At 50.5% G+C, this 17,516-nt stretch overlaps 1 protein-coding gene across 3 annotated transcripts in view; it reads left to right on the top strand.

Annotated features, from left to right (window-relative positions):
* The window catches only part of BMP2K (BMP2 inducible kinase), a 48,823-nt gene that overhangs the window by 20,898 nt on the left and 10,409 nt on the right, over nucleotides 1-17,516 (top strand). For 2 of the 3 annotated variants that reach the window (XM_071555291.1, XM_071555293.1), the window contains exons 8-15: nucleotides 1,260-1,363; nucleotides 1,907-1,986; nucleotides 2,928-3,088; nucleotides 7,670-7,848; nucleotides 8,429-8,521; nucleotides 9,201-9,382; nucleotides 9,777-9,934; nucleotides 12,872-12,985. In XM_071555291.1, the coding sequence (XP_071411392.1) occupies nucleotides 1,260-1,363; nucleotides 1,907-1,986; nucleotides 2,928-3,088; nucleotides 7,670-7,848; nucleotides 8,429-8,521; nucleotides 9,201-9,382; nucleotides 9,777-9,934; nucleotides 12,872-12,985 (1,071 nt within the window). The remainder of the gene's footprint in view (nucleotides 1-1,259; nucleotides 1,364-1,906; nucleotides 1,987-2,927; nucleotides 3,089-7,669; nucleotides 7,849-8,428; nucleotides 8,522-9,200; nucleotides 9,383-9,776; nucleotides 9,935-12,871; nucleotides 12,986-17,516) is intronic. The other variant, XM_071555292.1, reaches the window with a different exon arrangement.

The following is a 17,516-nucleotide window of genomic DNA, read 5'->3' as shown; positions in this document are numbered from 1 at the left end:
CAGGGACACCCAGGGGCACACAGGGCACTCCTGGAGGGCAGCACAGCCCCAGGGGCACACAGGGCACTCCTGGAGGGCAGCACAGCCCCAGGGGCACACAAGGCACTCCTGGAGGGCAGCACAGCCCCAGGGACACCCAGGGGCACACAGGACACTCCTGGAGGGCAGCACAGCCCCAGGGGCACACAGGACACTCCTGGAGGGCAGCACAGCCCCAGGGACACCCAGGGGCACACAGGACACTCCTGGAGGGCAGCACAGCCCCAGGGGCACACAGGGCACTCCTGGAGGGCAGCACAGCCCCAGGGACTCCCAGGGCACTCCTGGAGGGCAGCACAGCCCCAGGGACTCCCAGGGGCACACAGGGCACTCCTGGAGGGCAGCACAGCCCCAGGGGCACACAGGGCACTCCTGGAGGGCAGCACAGCCCCAGGGGCACACAAGGCACTCCTGGAGGGCAGCACAGCCCCAGGGACACCCAGGGGCACACAGGACACTCCTGGAGGGCAGCACAGCCCCAGGGGCACACAGGGCACTCCTGGAGGGCAGCACAGCCCCAGGGACTCCCAGGGCACTCCTGGAGGGCAGCACAGCCCCAGGGACTCCCAGGGCACTCCTGGAGGGCAGCACAGCCCCAGGGGCACACTGGGCACTCCTAGAGGGCAGCACAGCCCCAGGGGCACACTGGGCACTCCTAGAGGGCAGCACAGCCCCAGGGACACAGAGGGCACTCCTAGAGGGCAGCACAGCCCCAGGGACACCCAGGGCATTCCTGGAGGGCAGCACAGCCCCAGGGACACCCAGGGCATTCCTGGAGGGCAGCACAGCCCCAGGGACACCCAGGGCATTCCTGGAGGACAGCACAGCCCCAGGGACACCCAGGACACTCCTGGAGGGCAGCACAGCCCCAGGGACTCCCAGGGCATTCCTGGAGGACAGCACAGCCCCAGGGACACCCAGGGGCACACAGGGCACTCCTGGAGGGGCACTGTGCTGGGTGGGCACTCTGAGCCAGCAGTGGGGTCCCTCCTGGCTGCACCCTGCCTGCCACTGCTGCACAGGCCTGGGAGGGGAGTCTGCTTGTCCTGTGCCCTCATGGGGGCTGTGCCCGGGGGTACACACCTGATGGGCTGTCTGGAGGGGGTTTCGGAAGCCTGGAGCAAACACCTTGGATGGCACTAAAAGGGGAATGAGTATGAGCAAGTCTTTCTCCTGGGCAGCTGATGGGACGTTAATGGATGGTTGTGTCACTTTTGCAGGATATATGCTGGAACCAGACCAAGAGCGGAGACCTGATATTTTCCAGGTGTCTTACTTTGCCTTCAAAATTGCCAAAAAGGATTGTCCAGTGTCTAATATTAATGTAAGTAGTCCTTAATTTTTTCAGTATGTTCAGTGTATTACACAGGTAGCATTGAGAACAATCTGTCAGATTGGCTGAGAGATCATTTCAGTTTCACCATAAACCTGGTTCCTAAATGTGAAACGTCGCAGACAACACAAGGTGCTGTTGTGAACGTGCAGTATGAGCTCTGAACAAAGTGTGTTCTTATTTTTGAGTGTGTGGCTTTGTGAACTGCTGATGGTGGGCTACAAACAGCTGCCTCCAAAGGCTGGGCTTTGGTTCAGTTTCAGCTGGAGGCTCAAGTCAGTCTGCTCTGTGCAGTCACACAGAAATAGTAAATAAAATGAAGTAGTTGATGAAACAGACCAGTCTTGTTGTGGTTTTATTTCTGCACCAGATGAAAGAGGGTAGAGATGCTGTTAAATGAAAAACGCTTCAATCTACAGCTAAGAGTTCAGCATGAAGTTCTCTAATGTGGAAGTCTGAAACTCTTCAGTATGTCATGATTTTTTTCTTTCAGGATTTCCTTTTTTTAATTTATTCAAATTTGTTTTTCCCAAGAATTCTCCTGTCCCTTCAACTCTCCCTGAACCCATGACAGCTAGTGAGGCAGCTGCTAGAAAAAGCCAAATAAAAGCAAGGTGAGCAGAGGGTGTGACTTGGCTTTTTTTTTTTTTAATAAGATTGTTAAGCTACATGTTGGTCTGAAACCTGTTTTCAGATGCTTGTTAATAAATGTAATATTACCTTAGTAGAAGTCATGAGATAAACTGCAATTGTAAGAGCTGTCAAGTATTTTTGAATTCCACTCCTCTGCTTTTTTCACAATATTGAGAACCCTGCGAGGAAAAACTGGGAGCCTGATTAGTGAAGGTAAATGGGTTTTGTTGGGTTTTGCTTCTGGTCATTTGGGGTTTTTTCTAAAGTTCCAGTGTTTATATAAACCAAAGTAGTCCCTTACTTTGTCCTTGTTAGTAAGAACCTAAAAGCTTGGGAATTCCTATTCATGCTTTTGACTTCTGCTATGGTATAGTGTGTGTGCTTAATGATAATGCTGGATGAATCCTTTACCTTTTTATTCCTTGTTTAATGGAAGTTGTTTGGTTTCAAACCTACCAGCCTGTGTGACTTGGGTACTTTTATTTTCAGCTGCAATTATCAGTTCTATTTACAAAGAATAGAAACAAAAACATAAGAAATGAGTGGAAGTAGACATAAGTTAACAGATGAGATTTTCCTTTATCTTATTCCTGTCCACGTGAACGGTAATCATGTTTCTAGTCAGGACTTGACTCCCACTGACTCCTGGAAACTGAGAGGAGATGATTCATGGAAATACCATCTATTGCCATGGTCTCCCTGGGAAAGAGGCTGCTCCTGGCTCCTTCCTGGTGCCCTGCAGCTGCCAGGGTGGTGAGTGGGTCTGAGGAAGCCAGCTTAGGGTGCCAAAGTGCCAGGCACAAGGAGGGTAGCTCGTGGTTAAGACGTGACTGAGCTGTTAAGAGATGTACTGTGTCTAATTTGAAGAAGAAATAGTTTTCTTTTGATCAAGTATCTTAGCTGGGAACATTTTGCCCCTCAGAATCACAGATACTGTTGGACCAACAGAAACCTCAATTGCACCACGACAAAGACCAAAGGCCAACGCCAGCACTGCCGCCCCCGGTGTGCTGTCGATCCAGAGCGCGGCCACTCCCGCCAAAGTGCACGGCCCTGCGGAGCTGGGGAGCCGCGGGCAGAAAGGTAACCCGGGGGCTGAGCAGGAGTGGAGGAGGGGTTGGCATTTCTTCTTCTCCTGGATCTAATAGGGGTGGCATTTGAAACTCAAATTCCTCAGCCTTTCTTAGATACCAGAAACCAAATCGTCATCCTTTCCAAAAGGCTTGAGGTGTGTGAGTCCTGAGTTTGACCAGGTGCCACAGAAACTAGTGCAGATTGTTGAGAAGTGAAGGTGTTTTCATTGTGCTTAACACTCCTTTGGAATGAACTTTGCCACCGACAGTTCATGGTCAGTTTTGACTTGAAATTAATTCACAAAAAGCACAAAACTCTTCTGTAACAAACTGCTTTTGTTGCAGTAGGAAAAGTCTTCTCCCATGCCTCACTAAGTGTGTTAGTGGAGCCATGTGAAAATATCAGTTCTCTATAGAGTGACCAATTCCTTTCACATTGTGAGTGCAATAGAGGGGAGTAACTGGGGGAGACAGTTGAGTGAAATGGCTTTGGCAGAAATCCTTTGTGAATTGTTCTTTCTCATTCACAAAGAGTTATGGCTCTGATCAATATTCACTTTAATAGGCATCATTTTTACCGTCAACACTTTCTAGTTGTCCTTGTGCTGTTGTGTCTGTCACACAGTACAGGAGAGTGGCTTCAGGGGTGGTATTGGAAAAGTGTCAAAAGCCCACTGAGAGTGTTTGTGTCCCAGGTGTAAACAAGATGTACTAGCTGGGATCTAAGGAGCATCCACCTTGGAAAGCTTTTCCTTTTCTGACAAGGGACAGATCCTTCCTGGGCATGTCAGAATATAAACTCACAGTACAAGAGGTGGGTTTATGTTCGTAGCTGTTTACTTAAATAGCTGCAAAAACAATTGAATGGCAAAAGCCATCAAGTGTTTGGTTGAATGGAGCTTGACAGGTGAGCCAATAATTGCCTTAAAATAAAAAAGTGTGTTGTGTTGTATGCTCACAAAGCTGTGTACTTCAGGGGTAAGGTTTGAGATAGTACAGTGTGTAATTTGAGTGTTAGTGAAGGAGAGCTCTGGAACCCACCTTGCTGTCATGAGAGCACAGGAAGCTTCCTGCATCTTGTAAGTAGAAAGGGTTCAGTTGCAGGCCTGGAGGTATTTTTGGACAGCTGTCCCAGTTGTCAGAGTGGGAAGGGAAGCTCATGGGCTGTGCTAAATGAAGAGGTGGCTGCCAGGGAGGGCTCTGGCTGACCCTGGGTGTGGGTGTCAGTCTAGGGCTGGTAAAAAAACTAGGCCAACCTGAGACATTAGGCGTAGAGGGACATGATTGACATCCTGGTTAGTAGCTTGGACCCCAGTTTCAGAGACAGCATTATGTGTTTGCTGTATCTGGACTCCGTCTCCAGTGGATGGGGCAGGAACATCCCTGGTCGTAGTAGGGACGGCATCGACTTCCTGGTTTGTAGCCTGAGCCTCGGTGTCAGAGATGGCATTGTCTCTTTGGCTCATTTGGACTCTGCTTTCGGTGGCTGAACGGGAACTCCACGGGTCTGGGACGGCAGATTTCCATTTCCTGTCCTGTCCTCAGCCCTTTGACAGTGCTCCATGGCACATGGAAGAGCATGAGCCAGGCCCCAGCACAAAGCACAGAATTGCATATACGGATCCTCGTAGGAAGAACTCCCTTCTGATACCTGGCGGGCCAGCTCACCAGCATCACACACCTGTTCTGAGGTGAACTCCCAGGTAATGGGAGGTGCCAAACGCCCCAGCACTTTACGAGATCCAACCAAGCCCCATCCCACCCAGGGACTGGCCTGTCCAAAGCCCCTTCCAAAGTTCCAGCAAGGTCCCCAGAGGCAGAGCCTTTCTTAGGTCTGAAATAGGGAAGCAACAAAGTGCCAGCATTCTTCCAGTCTTAAACAGCAGTTCCATTACCCTCATAAACACTAGTGCTGTCACAATACAATTTAGGTAGTAACTGGAACCAACTGTAACAATAGGAATCTCTTTTATCAGGCCCTGAATGTCACATTTCAACAGGCCACCAATGCCACATCTAACAGGCCTTTAATGTCACCATTTAAGACAGACTCGCATGGGTTACATTCATCATCCAGACCTGGCCCCTTCACTGTGAGACTTCCCAAAACGGAACAAGTGTTACCAACATCAGTATGTAAAAGAGTAGAATGACTTGTAACAAGAGGCCTTTCAGGATAAGAGGCCGTGGGGCCATGTCAACTTCGGGGCCATGGTTAGAGCACCTCCTCTGGTACCCCTCAGGTAGTTCCTAAAAAAGGTGAAAACCATTCTGTCCACTGTTTACCTTATTCTGAGCCCTCTGTTCCCAAACAAAAACCCTTGTTTATATCAACAAAGTACTCTTGGCTGCCTTCCCGGTAATTGTTTTGTAAATACAACTTCAGTTGGCAGTTCTCCTGGACTCTGTTCTGTTAACAAGAGATTGTTTCCAGAATGAACCAAAACATCTGAAGGTCTTTCCCGTATGGGCCACCAAAGATAATGTCTCAGGTTGGCCTAGTTTTTTACCAACCCTGGACTGCCCCCTTCCTCCCCCCAGAGTCTTCCCCACAAAGGGAAAAAAAAACTGAAAAGAACTCAAAAGAAACTGAACCAAATTAAAAAGAAATTATATTTCCTAACATTTGCAACCACATATGCAATTGTATACACTATGTGGGGCCTACCCCAGGGGGAAAAAAAAGGGAAAAGGGGAGAAGGAAGAATGGTTAACAGGGAATAAGGGGAAACACACCCAAACCAAAACAAATGAAACAAATACAACCACAAACTGTGAGAAAAAGAGGACAGGCACGACACAGCCTCATCACATCCCGGGCTAGGAAAACCAACAGAAACATCCAGGCTTCTCCTACTCCCAGCTCCTGGAAGATGGAAGGCTACCACCCCTTCCTATCTCCCCTCCTCCTACTCTTCAGTGGAAAACACCTGTGGAATACTTTGTTATGTCCACTTCCTTAGTTACACCTAGTTACTGAGGAAGCCATGGATCAAACCCATCACATTCTCACTGCCAGGGAGGCTGTGGCTGAGGCTGACCCTGGGTGTGGGTGTCACTGCCAGGGAGGCTCTGGCTGAGGCTGACCCTGGGTGTGGGTGTCACTGCCAGGGAGGCTCTGGCTGAGGCTGACCCTGGGTGTGGGTGTCACTGCCAGGGAGGCTGTGGCTGAGGCTGACCCTGGGTGTGGGTGTCACTGCCAGGGAGGCTCTGGCTGACCCTGGGTGTGGGTGTCACTGCCAGGGAGGCTCTGGCTGACCCTGGGTGTGGGTGTCACTGCCAGGGAGGCTGTGGCTGACCCTGGGTGTGGGTGTCACTGCCAGGGAGGCTGTGGCTGACCCTGGGTGTGGGTGTCACTGCCAGGGAGGCTCTGGCTGACCCTGGGTGTGGGTGTCACTGCCAGGGAGGCTCTGGCTGACCCTGGGTGTGGGTGTCACTGCCAGGGAGGCTGAGGCTGACCCTGGGTGTGGGTGTCACTGCCAGGGAGGCTCTGGCTGACCCTGGGTGTGGGTGTCACTGCCAGGGAGGCTCTGGCTGACCCTGGGTGTGGGTGTCACTGCCAGGGAGGCTCTGGCTGAGGCTGACCCTGGGTGTGGGTGTCACTGCCAGGGAGGCTGTGGCTGAGCCTGGGTATGGGTGTCACTGCCAGGGAGGCTCTGGGTGACCCTGGGTGTGGGTGTCACTGCCAGGGAGGCTCTGGCTGACCCTGGGTGTGGGTGTCACTGCCAGGAAGGCTCTGGCTGACCCTGGGTGTGGGTGTCACTGCCAGGGAGGCTGAGGCTGACCCTGGGTGTGGGTGTCACTGCCAGGGAGGCTCTGGCTGACCCTGGGTGTGGGTGTCACTGCCTGGGAGGCTCTGGGTGACCCTGGGTGTGGGTGTCACTGCCAGGGAGGCTGTGGCTGAGCCTGGGTATGGGTGTCACTGCCAGGGAGGCTCTGGCTGACCCTGGGTGTGGGTGTCACTGCCAGGAAGGCTCTGGCTGACCCTGGGTGTGGGTGTCACTGCCAGGGAGGCTGAGGCTGACCCTGGGTGTGGGTGTCACTGCCAGGGAGGCTGAGGCTGACCCTGGGTGTGGGTGTCACTGCCAGGGAGGCTCTGGCTGACCCTGGGTGTGGGTGTCACTGCCAGGGAGGCTCTGGCTGACCCTGGGTGTGGGTGTCACTGCCAGGGAGGCTCTGGCTGACCCTGGGTGTGGGTGTCACTGCCTGGGAGGCTCTGGGTGACCCTGGGTGTGGGTGTCACTGCCAGGGAGGCTCTGGCTGAGGCTGACCCTGGGTGTGGGTGTCACTGCCTGGGAGGCTCTGGCTGACCCTGGGTGTGGGTGTCACTGCCAGGGAGGCTCTGGCTGACCCTGGGTGTGGGTGTCACTGCCAGGGAGGCTCTGGCTGACCCTGGGTGTGGGTGTCACTGCCAGGGAGGCTCTGGCTGACCCTGGGTGTGGGTGTCACTGCCAGGGAGGCTCTGGCTGAGGCTGGCTGTGGGTGTCACTGCCAGGGAGACTCTGGCTGACCCTGGGTGTGGGTGTCACTGCCAGGGAGGCTCTGGCTGACCCTGGGTGTGGGTGTGACCCATGTTGTGTGGCTGTTGCAGGAGCTGCGCGCCCGGGGAACGGCCAGGACGTGTCGCAGTGCTCAGGGCCCACCCCGCAGCCCCCCCAGCAGCACAGGGTCCTGCAGCAGCTGCAGCAGGGAGACTGGAGGCTGCAGCAGCTGCACCAGCTGCAGCACCAGCAGCACCAGCACCCCGTGCAGGACGCCTACATTCAGCAGGTACAGTCTGACAGGCACCTTGTGCTTGTTACTGTCACTTGGAATCGTGTGCTGTTAAACCTTTCTGCTGCTGCTGCCTGTGTTTCTCCTGATAAAAGAGCTCCTCTGTCCCTTCTTACCTTAGCTTTGTCCCTTCACAGGCCCTGTAATGTTCTTCCTGGAAAGTTGCTTTGTGCTGTTTGTTTTAGCAGTTTCACCCTGAATCCCAGCTTGCTCTGCATCATCACCATGTGGCTGAAATTAAGGCTTGTCTGTGTGTAAGGGCACTTGGGACAATGTTACCAGTTCTCTAGGTGATTATGCTGTGCTTGCAGAAGATGCTTGTCCATGGACCAGTGCTGAATATGTACTGTAACTTTTTTGTTAAAAATGGGAGGGTGGGAAGGACAGAGGTTCCAAACACAGAGTGATGAAAATGCAGTGGCTGAACTGCACACTGGTTCTTGGTTATGTGGTACCTAAACTGAAAAGTGCTGTGGAGTCAAAAGTGGTATTTGAATTGACGCTTGCTTTGAATATCTGCCCGTTTCTGAAGGGGGATCATGACTCCTCAGAGCTGTTTTTTCCTTCCCAACTGCAGTATCAGCAAGCAGTGCACCAGCAGATGGTCCAGCAGCAGCTGTTGCTGCAGTCCATGTACCAGCAGCCTGCCCAGTCACAGTACCCTGCCATGGTATGTCACGAGTGGAACTGAGGGTACAGCCTGACAATACAGGCTCTGTCTGTAGGGCTGGTGTGGGGATGCAGCGAGAGAAGTGGGGAGTTGTAACGAGCTGTGGGTGTGGTAAATAGTGTGAGGATGGGGATCCAAAATGATCCCCACACACTCAGTGGGGGGAAGTTACCCCAGCTAGGTTGTGAAAGCTTAACTGGAGTTGTGTATTAATTGGATGGGTGTTTCTAACTTCCTGAGCAGGTATATGCTAGCTTGAAACATATTTGGTGCTCAGGGTTTCCAGCAGTGACCAAGGCAACAAATAGTTGTGCCACAAAGTGACAGGCAGAAGAGACAGTGATATGAAATTCTTAACTGAAAAGCTGGATAGCTAACTGGCATATCCTGATTTTAAACAACAGGAGGAATGGTCCTGGAGTTGTGATTGCTAATGAAGGATTGGGTATGCTATGCAGCAGCATGTTCTGAGGTTGCAGTAACTGTGGAAAGCTAAGTGGGAACCTGCTGGAAAAGGGAGCCAGCATTGCTGACCTGTTGGAGCAGTTCCTGTGCACCTGCACGTTCTGGTGGGTGGTGGTGGGTGGTGGGGGTGGTTTGGCTGCCAGAGCAGTTGTGTGACTGGGCAGGAGAGATCCCCCAGCCCTGTGTGTTGGTGACACAGCCCTGCTGTCCCCAGGTGCAGCAGTACCAGCAGGCCCTCCTGCAGCAGCAGATGCTGGCCCAGCAGCGCTCGCAGCAGCCACAGTCCCCTGAGTACATCACTTCTCCACAGGACTTTGCACCAGCCTTAATCTCCTACCCCGGGTCACTCCCAGTGCAGGCTGCAACACTGGCAGATCCTCCCTATCCTACAGGCAGGTGAGTGCTCTGGCTCAGCTGTGCTCAGGGGTTACTTGTGGCTTACATGACTAAGTGTGATTAGAACTGCATAGTAAAGGGTAATAGTGACCTTCCCATGAGTTCTTGTGAACAACAGTGTGTGCAATAAAACCACTGTTCCTTTCTGATTTAAAAATTTAAAATAAAACATATTTGTCCAGTTTCACTGATGTTATGAACTAGGTTATATGTTTATATGGTTCCTCCTAGGCTTCCCTTGAGATACCTTTCAGGTGCTTTGGGGATGAGCTGTTAATGGATGTGTGTTACTTGTGTGGAGTGTTTTGACATAATGAAGCACTTCTCAGATTTTGACCCTGATAAATAACCCTGACAATGTTTCTTTCTTTGCTTCCTTGAACTGACGTTACAGGTCAGGTATTCCTGATGCCGAAGCAATTGGCAGTTACCCAAAGCAGAGCATCAACAACCCGCCTGACATGTCAGGCTGGAACCCGTTTGGAGAGGACAATTTTTCCAAGTTGACAGAGGAGGAGCTGCTGGACAGAGAGTTTGACCTGCTGAGATCAAGTAAGGGACACTTGAAGGCTTACTTTGCTTCCCAGTAAATGAGGGCTCTGTAGTTGCTCAGCAGTTCCAACACCTGCTTGTGCAAGGGCCTGTGTACAGAACATTCTTTCTGAGCGTTTGAGGGCACGGTCGGGCCTGTCTTCTGCCTTCCCTTCTCCTTTCTGACGGTGAGTGCAGTAGGAGCTCGCTGTCTCACACTGGTAGTTGCTGGCTCAGTTACTGCAGAAATGGTCCTCTCTTAGCTCTGCCATGCTGCTTGTGTCACCTGCACTGTCAAGAGGCTCCCCACAGCAGAGGTATGTTGGCAGAAGGGAACACAGCTCTGCCTGCTTGCTTTATTCCTCTCCAGCTCTTTTCTTGCACACCAGAGCAGAAGATTCTGTGGGTCTGATCTGTCCTTTGAAAATGCCTGAAAGAAAATTGATCTATTACATTATGTTAATGTTTTGTAATGTCCTTTCTGATGAGTGGCTAAATGTAAGGGCTGCTTTATTGTTCTGATATGGCAATAGTTGAATAAACTTTTTCCTCTTCAAGTTGGTCATCTCCATGGTTTTTACTTGGAATTACTTCCTCTTAATTGCTTAACACATGCTTGTTAGATGCTCTTCCTCTAACTGATTATGTTGAGATCAGGTTTATCAGTGGGACTTGGAAGATGTGACAGTGTCAAATAACAACTTGTGTGTGCTTGGCTCTCAATCAGCAAGTTCCTGGCAATTAAAAGTGCAGTAACATGGAATTTCAAGTAATTCAGAAACACCTTTGTCTTTAGCTGGGTCTTCTTCTTCTTGGATTCCCATGTCCTTAAATGTAGTTGAACAAGATGTGCACACGACCTGTTGATCCTTAAGGAAAGTCCCTGAGTGAGTTTGTTGGTTAAACTCCAGCTGATAGTTTTTGATTGATGTTGATCAATTAAGACTGCTATTTTTGAGATAGCAAAGTAGCCTGCAGACATTTCACAGCAGAACTACTTCCTGCTAGATGAGGAAAATGGCTAATGGAGCAGCTTACAAATGAGCACACCTTCCAAATCCACTCAGTGGTAGAACTGAGTCTCTTTCAGCATGCTGCTTCCAAATGAGGCCCTGTGTACTCTAGTGCACTCTGGAATCCAGAGCAGGGCACTTTGTAGCAGGTGGTCAGCACAACATGACCCATGTTCAGAGTCTGTAACTGTGGAATGGGTGGTGGTTACGGTAAGTTTGAGGTGGGGTTGGTTAACCCATGAGTTTTGCACAAATCTGAGAGCCACAGACAACAGCAACCAAGGCACGTTTTGGGCTCAGCCCTGCAGGGTGTTTGGGGCACAGGAGGGCTGCTGTGAGAACACACATCATGCCCTGTACCCAAAAGCAAACTGAACAGGCAGTTGTGCTCAGCAGTGACCAGCACTGTGTTTGGTGGTGCCCTGAATGCAGAGCCTGTGCAAGGGAACAGACGTGCTGCTCTGGCCAGCAGCACAGCAGAGGGCAGGCTTGGTTAACTGGCTGGGCTGTGCTCTGAGCTGCTCTGTTTGTATTTCTGTGTGTGTGTGTGTGTGTGTGGATACACAGCACAGCCTTCCAGCACCCTCCAGCCTGGCTTTGGGAGACTGAGGCTGTTTGCTGTCATCTTGGGCACAGCACCCCAGTATGAGCTTACCTCAGTGTTAATGCCTCTGCTGCAGGCACAGCAGAAATTTATAGGCTTTGTCTGCTCATACTTTCTCAGCCTTAACTGGAATGATGAGACATTGGGAGGTGGATTGTACAGTTAAGGCTTGGACCTATAAAATTGTCTTTAACTGTATAATACCTGCTGGAATTTCCTTGGGTATGTAGTTAAGGGTGAGCTCTTTTTAGATGTAGGTTATCTCTTCAGAGGGAAAAAGGCTGTTGACTGCTAAGTAATTTTTTTGCCATCTATGGAAAGGAGAACTGCAGATACAGGTCTGATAAATGCTTATATTTTTCTGTGACCAAATCCAGTTGCTGTCCCATACTTTGCAACTCACATACTATTATCTAAGTTTGTCTTTTTGCCATGTGTGGTGCTGAGTGGCATTCAAAACATAAATCCTTCCCTGCCTCTGTCAAAAGCCTATTTTGTATTGTTGAGCAGATGCTTCACACAGAAATTAATGTTTTTAATCTGTCAAATATTGTTCAAGCTGATGTGCTTATGACAATACCACATGAGTAATAAATATACACAGCCTTTGTTAGCAGATGGAGCTGTTGTCACACTGTGTCAGGCTGATGTTACTGCTGGGTTTCATGGGTGGAGCAGCTCAGTGTCAGTGTGTGCAGAGATGGGGTGTTGCTGGGATGGTTCATCCCTGTCCTGTGGAAGGGACCCAAATCCCAGATCAGGACTCCTTGCTTACACTTGGAGGTTTTCTGAGTGGAAAGGTGGCAGTGACAGTAAAAGGCCAAGTGCAGTTGTTTGGGGTCCCTGAGCTGTGCTGTGATGTCACTGCTCTCCTCTGCTGGTGCTGTTCTGTTGCCATCACGTAGGGGCAGGACAAACAACGTGTGATTCTGAATTTCTGACAGTGTTGTGAAGAAGGGCATTTCTTAGACAGCTCCTGTAACCTCTTAGTAATCTGTGCAGAGTTGGGAGCTGAGAAAAGGAGGCTGCCTGATCACTGGGGGCACCCCAGCCCAGCTCTCACAGCCACACACAGGTGGTTGTTAGGCTTGGGGTGCCCTTGGTGCTCCAGCAGAGACAGGTGTGGGTGCAGAGCCTCCCAGGCACTCTGCTCTGTCTCCTCTGCAGTGGAAGGAGCCACCTGGGCCAGCTGGGCTTTAACCAGCCTTTCTTTGTCAAACACCTCTCAGAGTATATTCCCCGCTCACCCCACACGGTACAGAGCTTTGCATAGGCATAAGACCTGCCATTTTTATTTTATTTTACTTTATTTTTTGTTCTGTTTCATTTTGTTTTTTACAGACAGGCTGGTGGACAGGAGAGCATCTTCAGATAAGAATGTGGAGCCCCATTCTGCTCCACAGAAAAGTCCTCCTGAAGATCCCTTTGGTTCTGTTCCTTTCATTGCTCCCCAAGGCAAGTTCCATCTGTGACATGATTACCTCGTAGCTGTAGGTGTACATACATGTACACGTGTGTGTGGCAGAGTGTGCCCAGAGTGGTGAGGGGCCAGCTGCCTCCTGAAAGCACCTGGGCTGAAGAGATTGTTTTCCTTTGCTAATGACCTCCAGTGACAGCCCACTGTGCCCCCAGCCCTGGGGCCTGTGCAGTGGCACTGTGGCCTCGGGGCGAGTTCCCCTGGACCGGTGTAGAACCACAAGTGCTTTTGCTGAAGGCAAATTCCTTGCTAAGGCCAAATTTTGCCCCTTCCCTGTAGCCTGCTTCTTACTCACACTGTTTCTGTAGTTAGTTCTCCAGACTCTAAGCTCCTGCTGCATTTAATGCACAGTTTGGGTACAAATTCAGTCCAAGCCAAGCATTTTGTTGTCTCCACATGAGGAGAGGAGGGTGGGCATTCATTACTGCCTCTCAGTTCAGCTTTGGTCTTTTTTACCTTGGCTGGAAGTAAAATTAACATGGTCTGTGGGCATTGACTGTGACTGCATCATGGTCCAACTTAACAGTTTTCACATTTGGTTGATCAGCACTTTAATATTTATTTTGGTACCTGTAACAAGGTAAAGCCTATGTGATAGTTAAATGTTAAAAAGAGTTCCAGGCACTTCTGGAGCCACTCAGGTGCTTACCAAAGTTGTGTTGAGAGTTCTTGTGTGATAAAGGTGCCTTAGTATGACTCTTGAAGACTGTTCTTACAGAGTTCAAAAGCTCAGGTAACATGCCTTAAAATAAATCAGTTGGGGTCACCCTCAGTATCTTGTGTTTTCTTTCCCTTGGATCTTGCATTCCTGGAGCTCCTCCCTGGTGCTGCTCAGTGCTCCCGTGTCCCTGTGCTGCACCTGCTGGAGGGAGAGCAGGGGGTGTTTGCAAAGCCATTGCTGGGAATCTCCTGTGAGGCTTCAAGTTGTCCTGCCTGCCCAGGGCTGTGCTCTGTCTGTGTGTTTGTCCTGCTCACTCACACCAGACAAGTTGGCCTTCTCTATTTTTTTGTGTCCAGTGCCACAGCAAAGCCCTTTAGGTGAAGAGGGTTTGCTCTGAAGGTGCTGTTGGGAAGGGTTTTCCCTGGAGTCTTCATTCCAGAGCTGGCTTTGGTTCTTAGGTGAGCCTGAATTCACATGCCAGCCGAACAGGGGTGGTTATACTTGATGTGGGATGGGGACCAGCTGGTTCTTACCCTCCTGCTGAGTGTTCCTGCCTTGTGTCCTGGGATTATTTTCTTGCTTTCCACACCTCAGATCTTGGAAATGCATTTGCTCATTGCTGATTTTTCCGGTTGGTTATAATGTAGCTGAGATTGTAACAAATGCCCGCACTGTATTATGTCTTATTTTTGTCTCTTTGAATCCAAGCTTTAATTATTGACATGCTGAAAAATAAAGGGAAGATGCTTTCTATTAAGGGCTGGGAAAAAAGCCAAAATCAGTCATGGCTGAAAATCCAAAGTGCTTGGGATGTGTTGAGCTGGTTGTCAATTGGTACCTGTAGCACTGGGGGGGAAAAATAAGATCAGGCATTTTTTCAGTAGCCTTTTGTCTCTGGACTTCTAACTGGCACTTAAACAAGACTACTCAGTGGCCTGGTTTCTAGGAAGACATTGTTAATCATGTGTTACCAGTGACCTGCACTTAGTAAAGATCTGTGCTACAATAAATCTGAACTGTAAAGATTTGTGTTTCAAAAGCTGGTCTGTGTTCCCCACTGAGCTGTTCTTTGTCATGCCTTGCCACGAGGTGCTGTGGGACAGGTAAGCCAAGGAGAATGCTGTTCACCTGGACATATTTCACTGCCCACCGAGGGCTTTCTAGGGCAGACCTGACAGATGTCCCTAACGGTTTGATGTCCTCTTGTGCTTAAGATTCTCGTGTAACATGTTCTTTCTGGTTGTTCCTTGTGACTGTAAAAGATGTGACTGAGAAGTAAAGCACGTGTGTACCTTACCCAGGGCACCCAAGGGCAGGTGGCTGCACGGGAAGTGGGACAGGAGTTTAATACTGGAGTGCAATTCCAGTGTTTGGGTGAGACTCTGGATCTTGTTGCAGCACAAGTGTCCTTACTGTAACATGTCTTGGAGCAATGTGGGTGAGTGTGCAGTGTTTGCCCAGGGTTCTGACTGCTGGCTGAGTCTGACTTGTTGGATGACAGTGGGGTGGAATGTTGATGTTATAAACACAGCATCTTTGAAGTAAATAAAATTGACTTTATTGAAAAGTGACAGTTCTTATTGAAGGGGTGTTGTACTGTATTGGCCACAGCTCCAGCTCCGAGGTGGTTGTTTTTCTGCTTGGTTTTCTGTGCTGTGACCTAGGTCTGTTGTGTGAATGGTGGCTGAAAAGCATCACCCAGAGGATCTCTTTGGATCTGGAGGCTTACGGGTTCTACACCGAAAGCAGCACTTCACTCAGTACGAATTCCTGTCACCCGGTGAGAGATGGCAGCAAGAAGCTGAAAATCTGTGTCCTCTTTTGACTTAACAGCTGAACACCAAGTGCAAAATAAGCATCACCAGGTATGTTACTTGTGTCTGGGGATGTGATGCCTGGGAGATGCAGCAGCTGGAATTGGACAACTGACCATTGCTGGAAAAGTCCGCGGGGTGCTGGGAGCCCTTGGGATATTCCCTGTGGAGCCGAGAGTGCTTTCCAGGCTGGCACTGCTGCAAGGATCACCAGAGAAGAAAACCTGGAAGTGGATGGGCTACAGCTGCTTGTCTGTCAGCCCTGCTGTGCTTCCTGCTGTGCTCTGGGAATGGAGAGGCAGCAGCAGGTGTGTGCCCAGCACGCTGCCCAGAGGGCACCTGGGTGTGACATGGGCACTGTGGTGTGGGCTCCTCCTGGGCTGGTGCACCTGGTTGTGTCCTGTTGAGTGTCCTCACAAGCACCACATGCAAACTTGCTACATGCACCAATTTATGCCTGAATGTTTGTGGAAAACAGAAATGTCTTAGGACTTGGGATGACTGGAAAAGAAAATTGGCTTGGGAAACAATTCCAATTCTTGATCTGTTGGAAACAAACTTGACACTGCAAGTTTCTTTTGAAAAAGAGAGAAGAAAGCACAGCTGAATGGCCAGCACTGGGACACTTGGGCACTTGACATGCAGCAAACAGACCCTGGTTCTGGAGTGCCTGAAACACCAGATGGTGACAGTTGTGAAAAAGCATCTCCTGTGGTCAGCGTTCTGGAGTGGAAGCTCTTGGTTTGAGTGTGCAATAACCAGCTTGTGCTGTTACATCATTTGTTAACATCAGGTTGAGGGTTTCAGAAACTCAGACACGCCTTTTATCCTATTTCTTAATGCTGAGAAGGAAATGTCATTGTACAGTTTGCTGTTGAGTTGTACTTGGTGGCCTTTGCCATCTTAGGTTTGTTCAGGCTAATTCTTGGTGGAGTGAAACTGGGCCAAGTTGCCTTTTGCTGCCCTCGGCTTGGTACCACAGCTGAGAAGTGGTACAAGACGTGAGGTGACACTCAGTGCTGGGGATGGACTGTGTGAGCAGGGGAGCTGCTGGGAAGCCTTGCCTGCAGTGTCTGACAGGCGTTTGGCTCCTGTGGGGAGTGTCCATGAACTGCCTCCTGGCTCTGCTGGGTTTCAGAGCCTCTCATTACCTGTTCTGCTGAAGGTTTGTGAAGCTCATTTGTGCTGTAGTCGTGGTACTTCTCCATGAGGTCACTGGGGTTTTGTAACCTCCACAGGTCCCCCCTTCCAGCCACTGCAGCCCCGTTCAGTGTGCAGAGACCAGGGATAAAAGCAAGTGCAGTTCCACAGCAGCTCCCTCTGAGCCCCAGACTCCCTGCACTCAGCGGTGTCTGTGGTGATGTCTGTAAATCAGCATTTTAGGTGTCTGGGAGTAAGAGGGCTGTGTGGAGTGTGTTGCCCCAGCTGTGTGTGTGCCAGGCAGCAGTGCCATGGGAACCATCGGAGCCTTGGACACGACATGTCTCTGCAAAGACCCTGCTGCAGTAGCTGATGATGAGCATTCACCACCTCACAGCTCTAAAGGGATGTTCTGGCATGAAGAAACGTGGGTGATGACTTCATTTAGTTGTGTTTTGTGTACTGCTGCTAACAGGGATTCAGAGCACTGCCAGCTCTGCACCACAGCTGTGCAGCCTGGGGACCACTGGGCAGTCTGGGCCTGCACAGGCTAAACAGCTCACTGGAACAGAAAATGCAAACACCCCAAGAGGAGAAACAGGAAGACTCGAGTCCCTGTGACAGCACTAGGCAGCTCACACCACCAGGCCATGTTTGTTTGGCAGTGGATGGTACTGCCTGTCCAGGTGCCCAGCCCTGCACAGTGATGTGGCTGTTGGACCGTGCTCTGGGTTTGGCTCACTCAGCACTCACAGTAAGTTCTGTCAGTTTTTGTGCTCACTGCCAGTCCTGCTGGTGTTACTCTGTAACCTCTCCTTGGCTCCAGCTTCAGGTGTTGGTCCTGCCTGCTGGATACAGTTCCCAGTATCAAGATAGTCCTTAGACTTGAGCTTT

The sequence above is a fragment of the Pithys albifrons genome, chromosome 5 (genome assembly GCF_047495875.1).
Source record: "Pithys albifrons albifrons isolate INPA30051 chromosome 5, PitAlb_v1, whole genome shotgun sequence".
NCBI lineage: Eukaryota > Metazoa > Chordata > Aves > Passeriformes > Thamnophilidae > Pithys > Pithys albifrons.
Note: the sequence above shows the minus strand (reverse complement) of the source record. Positions and strands in the feature narration are given on the sequence as shown.